Here is a 9,722-nt window from a genome sequence, read left to right on the forward strand (position 1 = left end):
TTTTCAACTTTATTATTTTTCCATTTTTTTTTATCACTTGCCTCTCTCCCATTTTAATCCTTCAACAATCAAAACCCGTGTGTAATGGAAAAAAGACAAAAAAAAAACACTCTTTCTCTAATCTTCTTCTCGGTTTTCTCTTCTTCTCTACACGCCTCCAAACTTCCATGTCAATTCATCTTCTTCTAAAAAAAATCGATGAGCGTCAAAGCTTAACCACATTTTTTTTTCTCTATGAAAAATTGCGCGGGACTAAAAACCTAGAATGTCGTCGCAGAAGAAGAGGACATTCGAGAAGATTTCAGCAACTAGTGACTCGCTGGAGTTTGGGGAAATATTCATAGCAAACTGTCGCATGATGAACGAGTGCCTCACGAGGAGGATCTTCGGTCGTCCGTCGTGGCTTGAAGGTTTCGTTAGGGAGGTGAAAGCTGGTATGGTGTTGGTTCGCTTCTAGTAATGAGACGAGGAGACTCCAGAGTGTTCTCCGATCGATCGAGACATGACAGAGCGACGAACATCGTTCCGTCAGCCTCCACTATTTTCCGTGCAGGTCTCTTTTTTCGCTCCTAAGCTTCTCCTTATTCTTCATGTAGTCGGTTTTGATGAGCGTTAGGGATTTCAGGTTCAGTTAGAGAAGCTTTTGAACTGTGAGCCTCTTCACAAACACCATTTTTGCGATGTGATTTTTTTGAACAAAAATACCCTTATGTTTCAGAAATTTAGTAAACAATTATTGAAATCTGATCACCAACTATTGAAATCTAGTAAACAACTATTGAAATCTGGTTAACTGTTATTGAAATTTGGTTAACTGTTATTGAAATTTGATTAACTGTTATTGAAATCTGGTTAATTGTTATTGAAATAGAAAATAACAAATATATACAATGTGTTTTAGTGAAATGTCGAGTTTAACATTTGGTTTTCAAAAATTTTGAATTCATACAATCTGTTTAACTAAAATGACGAAATTATATCCTGAAATGGATAATAGTGTCACAAATCTCCATTTCATTGACATTAACTCTTATATAAGAAAAACCGAATCAAATACAAACCAGTACCTTAACTTCCAAATTCCTAATTTTGAAATAAAATAGCCTTATAATTAAATTAAATAATAAAATTCATATCTTCCAAGAGATGGCTTCATTCCATGTTTGAATTGTAACTCTGTATCATGGATTCTTTGTTCGAATATGTGATTTCGATGACTATCAACTGTCGATTTTAACTCATTTGCATCTTTTTGTGTTCTTCACGATTAAGAAAATGCTATTTTTTTATATAGTTTTTTTTTTCAAAATTACATATACTGCGCGAATGAATAAAGATAATTTGTGTTTACATATAAATATTATAGTCAACATCAAGCTGAAGAGCCTAGGATTTGTTAGCTATTTTATGGGATTTGAAGCTACCAAGGACAAAGATTGACTCAACCTGACTCAGCGCAAATACTTGCGAGATTTACCGAAAAAGACAAACATGACACACTCAAACGCTACTCCAACACCCATGTGTCCCAGCACAAAGCTCAGCAAGGACGATGGAGAGCTGTTTGAGCATGTGTCACTCTATCGGAGCACAGTTGGCTCACTTCAATATCTGACCATGACAAGGCCAGACATAGCCTTCACAGTCAACAAATTGAGCCAGTATCTACAAGCCCCAACTGACAAGCACTGGACAGCGTGCAAAAGACTACTCAGGTATCTTGCTGGTACATAACACTATGGACTCAGATTCACAGCAGCAAATTCAATGACTCTGAGTGCCTATTCTGATGCTGACTGGGGTAACAATCTGGATGATCGGAGGTCAACGAGTGGTATTTGTGTTTACTTGGGTCCCAACCTTATTTCTTAGTCTTCGAAGAAACAGGAAGTAGTAGCCAGAAGCTCCACAGAGTCAGAATACAGAGCCTTGTCCACAACTGCTTGCGAAATTATCTGGCTAAAGATGCTTTTCGATGAGTTAGGTGTAGAACTCAATTCGAATCCTCCGGTGATATGGTGCGATAACAAAGGAGCTGCCTCACTGGCCTCAAACCCCGTGTTTCACGCCAGAACGAAACACATAGAAGTCGATGCTCACTTCATTCGAGAGAAGGTGCTAGCCAAGGCAGTAGAGGTTTGTTAAGTGCCCACCACGGAACAAATAGCTGACCTATTTACCAAGCCGCTTCATCAACCTCAGTTCAAATTTCTGACTGCCAAACTCAACATGCTTACCCACGTCTAGTTTGAGAGGGTGTATCAAAGTGTAAACCGTTAGATGGCAGCTAGATACAATGAATGGCTTAGATGAAATCACAAGAAATGTATTTATACTCTAACTAACAGAATCAGTTAGTTGGTCAGTCAAATCAATCAATTGAGCTTTGACCATTCTTTCTCTCTCTTTCTCTCTCTCTCTCTCTCTCTCTCTCTCTCTCTCTCATATCTACTTCGTTCTTGATACAGCCTCAGTCCCAACCGCCGATTTCTTAACCACCAAACACCACATCTCTCAGGAGACAGCTCTAAAAATCTCCTTAGCCACATCGCACCTCAAAAACCATCACAGAACAGACTCGATCCTTACGCGCCTCGTCCAAACCGGCTTCTCTGAGCCCCATATCGACCGGATAATCAAAAAGTACCCGCGAACCCTAACCGTAAGCCCCAAAATCCTGAACGAGAAGCTCAACGTTTTCTGCGAAAGCGGATTCTCAACCCCAGACGCCATCGAAATCGTCTCCAGAAACCCCTGGATCCTGTTCCACAGCTCAGAGAATCGCATCGCTCTGGCGATCACCGTCCTGAGATTCGTCCTGGACTCCACCGAAGCAGTGTCGAGGCTCCTGAAGAGGCTCGACTGGTTCATGAAGAACGACCTCGAGAAGACCCTGGTTCCGAACATGGAGTACTTAAAGAAGACCTTCTCTCTGACCCTCTCCGCAAGTCGCCGTGTACATGACATCGTTCCCGAGGCTGTTCCTTCTGAAACCCGACGTGGAGCCCCAAGATGTACATGTACGCGGTCGCGGTGGCTTGTATGGTTCCTCCGGCCAAGTTCGGGAGCAAAAAGAGGGTCTTGACGGGGCTCGGATTCTCGGACGATGACGTGGCGAGGATGTTCAACCGGTGCCCTTCTCTTTTCGGGCTCTCTGTGGACAACATAAGGGAGACCGTGGAAGTGCTTCCGGGGTCGGGAAGAGCCGACCGAGCGTTCAGCTCGTCGACAACACGGAGCTCATCAACTACAGCGTCGAGAAGAGGATAAAGCCTCGCCTCGAAGTCCTCGACGCTCTTCAGGAGAGAGGTTTGTTGTTGTCGCCAGATAAGCTGAGCTTGTCATCGGTCTTGATCGCTATGAACGAGAGGTTCTTGGAGAAGTACGTCGGGCCTAACTCGGACACGCTTGGGGACGATTGGGTTGTTAGTGTGGTAAAGAAGTTGGGTGCGAAATCGCCAAGTTTGATTAAAAGATAGGAACTTTTCTCGGTTAAGAAAACCAAAGTTCTTCTTACTGTGATTGATCATATTTGGCCATGTTCCACATTGTAAATGTTTATTATGCTGGTTCACACTTTTTTTTGGATTTGGTCATTATTGATATTGGTGACCTTGTTAGTTGATTAAAAGAAGAGAAAAAAAAAATTAATCTTTGCTTTGCTATAGGTTTATAGTTTCCATCGTTGTTTGCTATCCTAATTCCTTTGTGAAGATGTATGGATCTTGGATATCCAAACAAGGTCTGATTTAGAAGTGTTCAACTAGAAGAAAGCTCTCTCTATTATCTAATCCTTATGGTAAGTACTATAAATTTTGCAGTGAGCGATCAAATTATATGTACTTGTTTCTTGTTAAAATTAAGCAGAAAGTAAAACACACTGCACCGCACGACATAATTTGCGTGGAGTAGGACCCCACAAACTGAACCCAAAATTGTTCTTAAGTAAGAAATTAGCTATTTCATTTTTCTAGACAAAACCTCGCCGACATTGAGCTAATAGCCGTTGGAGCCTTCGAAATTCCAAATAAGTTTATGTAGTTGAATTTCTTGACGACCAAGGAAGAATGAAGACGATCGATTTTCCTTTGGAAACGCAAATGAACCGACTCATGAAAGCTTTAGTTCCACTAACTATTGTCAAGATGCAAGCACTCAACTTTAAGATCATCATCCAACACATATTTGGAAAGAGCAGTCATGCGAACAATTATAAGAATCCACTTATCCCCGTCATCTTTATGCTAACACATCTTATCCCAATAGCTCCAATGTATTATGAAAATTATTCAAGACAAGAAGGTTATGCTACGTTTTATACAATAATAAACTTTGTTATTTGATTGTGATTTTAAATATATTTCTTGTGTATTTGTAGTCCCTGAAAAATGACAGCGGAGAAATGACCACCGTGTAGCTTTGGTTGAGACGTACGCTCCGGTGACCCTACAACAGATTGTTAGCCATAATACAATTTTTTATTATTAGAAGTTTAGAACACGGGTTTACACTGAATAGCCTTATGGCAACTCCAAAGAATATTCTATTATGGCTAAATTTGTTGTCTGTATACATGATTTAAGATCACTTTGATTAGACGAACTAAGTGAAGCGAAAAATTTATTTCATACGGCTCGAGCCTATGTACTCTTCATTGTATGCTTTGGTATCCAATGGTATATAGACGACACCAATCTTCTGGGGGTTAGTATCTCGAGCGGATATCCTCAATTCACTCCTCGTTTGCGCGAGTAACTAACTTATTTATAGGCAGTTTTGAAATTCTATTTTGACTGGATTCATTGGTATTTCATGCCCTTTTGGTCATTTAGTCCAATTGGACCCAGCCGTTGATCTTGTACCAGGCCTAAGCCTTCTCATTATAAGGGATCTTTATACCCTGTATCTATCTCGTTGAATTTAATTTTAGTTAGAAATTAGGGAAATTGTCAGCAATAATACTAGTTGCTCGACATTTACCAAACATCAACCAAAACTCAAATATTGGCACATTTAATATTAAATCGGTCATGAACTGGTTAATTTCGTGACACATTTGATACTAATATCTCAATATTTGGATTTTGAGTGATTTTTAGTAGGTGGCAAATAATTGGTATTATTGTTGGTATTTTTCTATTTAATTATTTGGTATACATTTTAAACAAGATGCTTGACCACTGCAAATTAACTTGTCTCAGCTCGATCAGCTCGATCTATAATTTGGAATCGAGCTGTTGGGGCCATTCAAGCGATCAAGAACTATATTCTTTATTTAATTCTTATTTTGGTCATTTGGTGAAAGAGTGTAATACTTTGTTATCGGCTTTGCTTCAAGAATTTAGCTATCAATATTATTTGTCAAGTCAGTTTGGTTATTATTTTTTAGCCTTCTATTATTCTCTCTTTATCCTACATCTTCTAACTCTTAATTAAGTAAATATAGAGAAAAAAAAACCTTAAAATCCAAACCGGGAAAAAATAACTATATTGATAAACTTTTAAAAGAACACAAGTATCATCATCAAAACAAAGCAAAGCAAACCAAAAACACCAAACACAAACCAACTAATTAAAAACCAAACCATATGAGCCATTCAAATATATATATATATATATATATATATATATATATATATATATATCCGTCTGATCAAGGAGACACCACGGACTGAGGAGCGAGCGGCGGCGGAGTACCCGAGGAGGAGTCAGCGGCGGCGGCGTCACAGAATCCGAGGAGAATGTCTGCCTCGTCAGCGGTGAAGCCGACAGAGCCGAAGATGGCGGGCCAGCAGTGGTGGGCGATGACGTGGATGGCCTTGCAACACGTGGGACCCAAATACGTCTCACCGTTCATGAAGAACATTATCACCTCTCCCGAGCACGCCTGAAGCTCCATCAACGACTGCCAGCACTGAGCCGCCGAACTCGCCTCCTCTCCCACATTCAGCCGAGCCGCCAGCGTAGCCGCCGACGCCCGAGCCGCCGCCGAAGGTGAAGGACACGTGGCAGCGAGGCTCAGAAGGATCGTGAGGACGAAGGCTAGGTGGTTCATCGTGGATATTTTTTTCTTTTTTAGTGATGTGATGAGAGCCCTTTGAGTCTTTGTTGAAGAGAAATGTGGTGTTTTTTGGTGGGTTACGTAACGAAGGGGGGTTTATTTATATCAGCCATACTAACACGTACGTTCTCTTTCGCTGAGAAGTGGATAAGACGACTCCCAAGTCATTTAGGGCAATTTATAGGAGGCTCTCGAAAAGACGTCAGGGAGTTATATATAACAGAGGTTAATTAATTTTAATAAAGAGTTATTAATTACGGTGATCATCACTGGTATTAGTATATGATATTATCATAAAAAAAAAATTCATAGCGATATAAAACGTTATTTATAATTATTAGTCATAGTTACTAACTTAATATATTGTGTCTTATTAACTTTAAAGTTTTATACTAATATCACTTTTAAATGCATCACTTACATCTCTTCAACTATTTCGCGGTATTCCTTAAATATAATTAAAATTAACTATAATTTTTTTTGGGACAATTAAACTAGTAATTAATCCAATAACTCACTCTTTTTTTAAAAATAGACACAATTTCATTTTATTAAAAAATAACCTAATAAAGCTGAAGTAAATTAAATTAATTATTTTAGTTAATTTAATTTACTTCGGCCTAGTGTGCTATTTTTTTAATAAAACAAAAAAATTAAAATAAATATAATTAAAATTAACTATAATTTTTTTTGGGACAATTAAACTAGTAATTAATCCAATAACTCACTCTTTTTTTTAAAATAGACAAAATTTCATTTTATTAAAAAATAACCTAATAAAGCTGAAGTAAATTAAATTAATTATTTTAGTTAATTTAATTTACTTCGGCCTAGTGTGCTATTTTTTTAATAAAACAAAACTTTTGTTAGAATCTAAAAGGAAACTAAGAGAGTAACTATTTTCAACATATTTTTTTTGGAACAAGTTTATTAGTTTTTTTAGGTAGCTACAGGCACGAAGCCAGCTTTAATTGAGGGGCCCCCCTCAATTTTTTTTTTTTGCATTTTTTACCCACTTTTCATTTTTTTTACAATTTTTTACCCTTAAAATTTACAAATTAGCTCCCCCTGAATTTTTTCTTACAAATTAGCCCCCCCTAAATGAAAATCCTGGCTTCGTCCCTGGGTAGCTATATATTTTTTTATGCCCATTTCATATTTTTCTCTTAAATATGTCTTGCATTTAACACATGAAAAATAGCATTAATTAAGATAAAAATATAGAATAATTACCACTTAAAGAAACGGAGACGCCGTACGTGTCCATTTCTTTATATTTTTTTTTATCAACTTATTCATTTTTCGTAGCTTTCCAAATTATTATTATTATTATTTTCGTTTTCTGCAATTCAAACTGTCGTTTCTGTTAGGGTTTTAAATCCCTAAAAAATAATCCTAATTCAATTCAAGAGAAACCAAACCATAGATCTTAATAGCGGAAACGTACCTGAATCCATGGATTGCAAACAACAAGAGTTGGATGGTCTTCTGATTGCAGTTTGCCTGAGTCTGGAGAATTCTTGTTGATGGGGATACAAGAAAAGATCGTACGTGCTGCAATCAGGGACCTACCCTGTTATTAATAACTGCCAAGCAGTTACTAATAACTATTGCTTATTTCTAATTTGGCCTCTCATCAAATTAGATTAGCACTTATGGTAGTCACATAATAACTTCATGACAAATATGTCCTTAAGTCACAAACTTTATTCTAAATTAGATCGCATCAATTTTGACTTAATTAATAATGACCCAACACATTTATTTACTGACATTAGTAGTCCCAAAATTATTCCAACAATCTCCCACTGGACTACACATGTATAAAATAAATGTGTCAACATTAGCGCGCAGAAAATGTTTGTCATTATCATGATGTGACATATTACAATCTCGTCCATCAATTACATCAATGTAGGATCAAAGTTGTTTTCGTTGTATCAATCACAACTAAACACGTCAATGGTCACATACATCAATATAATCAAATGACATAGATCAATCATGAATATGTGGTAGATAAAATTATATGCAAGGTGATCTATTCATATCAATTTTATCCGATCCTACTTTAAAGAGATCAAACTTTATCCTGAATGTGCAAAATGTAATAAAATAATACCATAAATCTGATCAGAAACAACACAAGCAAACATAAAGCACACAACATAAATAAAACAAATAAACAAACTCCCACCGAATCTAGATATCCTGAAGCTCTACAACACACATATGAGAAGTGTGTTCTTGAAAGACCTTCGGTGGTAGACCTTTTGTAAGAGGGTCCGCTATCATGGAGTTTGTTCCTAAATGCTCTATGTAAATCTGTCCACTTTGCACTCTTTCCTTAACAACTAAGAACTTGATGTCGATATGTTTCGACTTCGTCAAGCTCTTGTTGTCGTTGGAATACATTACGGCTGATTTATTGTCACAATATAACTTAAGCGGTCTTTCAATTCATTCCACAATTCGCAGCCCTGTGACAAAATTCCTCAGCCATATACCATAGTTGGATGCCTTATACATACATCCACAACAAAAAAAAAAGACCATAGCCTGATGTGGATCTCCTACTATCTTGGCATCCCGCAAAATCGGAGTCAGAATAACCAATGATCTCCAAATGGTCTGACCTCCTATATGTGAGCATGTGATCTTTTGTTCTTTTCAAATACCTCATGGCTCGTTTGGCTGCTTTTCAATGATCCATACCTGGATTGCTTAAGTATCTGCCTAAAACTCCAACAATATACGCAATATCCGGACGCGTACAAACCTGAACATACATAAGACTCCCAATTGCCGAAGCACAGGGAATCTGTAGTGCTGGACCTTTATCTTTAGCATCCTCATTTTTCCTCTTAAGATTCTTACTTTTAGAGGTACTTGCGAAATGAGTACTTTCAGTCTTATCTTGCTTCAATCTTTCCTCCTCTTGAACACAAAATGAAATGAGCTCGTTAAGAGACCATTTCTCTTTCTGGCAGTTATAACTGACCTGAAATTGACTAAATTTAGGAGGAAGAGATATAAGGACCAAATGGACAAGCAAGTCATCCGATAACTCAAGTTTGAGTCCTTTCAGCTTTGAAGCAATATGAGACATTTCCATAATGTACTCCCTTATGTTTTCATTGCCCTTGAACTTCATTGAAATAAGCTTCTTTAAAAGAGTGCTCGTTTCAGCCTTATCGCTCTTTTCAAAGCGCTTTTCGATTTTGGCAAGAAAATCTTTGGCATTGGTGATCTGTTCACACCGTACCCCTAAAAGCTTTAGGTATGCTGCGCTTGATGATCATAAGACTCATTCGGTTAGAACGGTCCCACTCCTCATAGATCCGTCTATCATCGGCGGAACTAGCGCATCCGCAAGAGAAGCCGGCTTATCCATTCTAAGCGATAAGTCAAGATCCATGCAGCCAAGAACAATCATCATGTTCTCCTTCCAATCCTTAAAGTTGTTACCATTAAGGACCGGAACCGAATTGAGATTAGCAGATACAGTAGCAACAACTGAAATAGAACAATACAATCACATAAACATATATACACACAAAAAATTTAACCTTAGTAAGCAATAAAATTCAAATAATGGTAAATCCCATCCCAAGATACCTAATGCAACATCAATATCAAGTCTTTGGACAATGATATTAAC

At 37.6% G+C, this 9,722-nt stretch overlaps 1 protein-coding gene across 1 annotated transcript; it reads right to left on the reverse strand.

Annotated features, from left to right (window-relative positions):
* Window positions 1-5,653: 5,653 nt before the first annotated feature.
* On the reverse strand, window positions 5,654-6,055 carry LOC149391284 (egg cell-secreted protein 1.1-like). The gene has a single exon (XM_089619969.1). The coding sequence runs from the start codon at window positions 6,053-6,055 to the stop codon at window positions 5,654-5,656; it is 402 nt and encodes a 133-aa protein (XP_089476095.1).
* Window positions 6,056-9,722: the final 3,667 nt, after the last annotated feature.

This window comes from Urtica dioica, chromosome 7 (genome assembly GCF_054948205.1).
Source record: "Urtica dioica subsp. dioica isolate 48M chromosome 7, U.dioica_male_clone48M_v1_H2, whole genome shotgun sequence".
In the NCBI taxonomy this organism is placed as follows: Eukaryota; Viridiplantae; Streptophyta; class Magnoliopsida; order Rosales; family Urticaceae; genus Urtica; species Urtica dioica.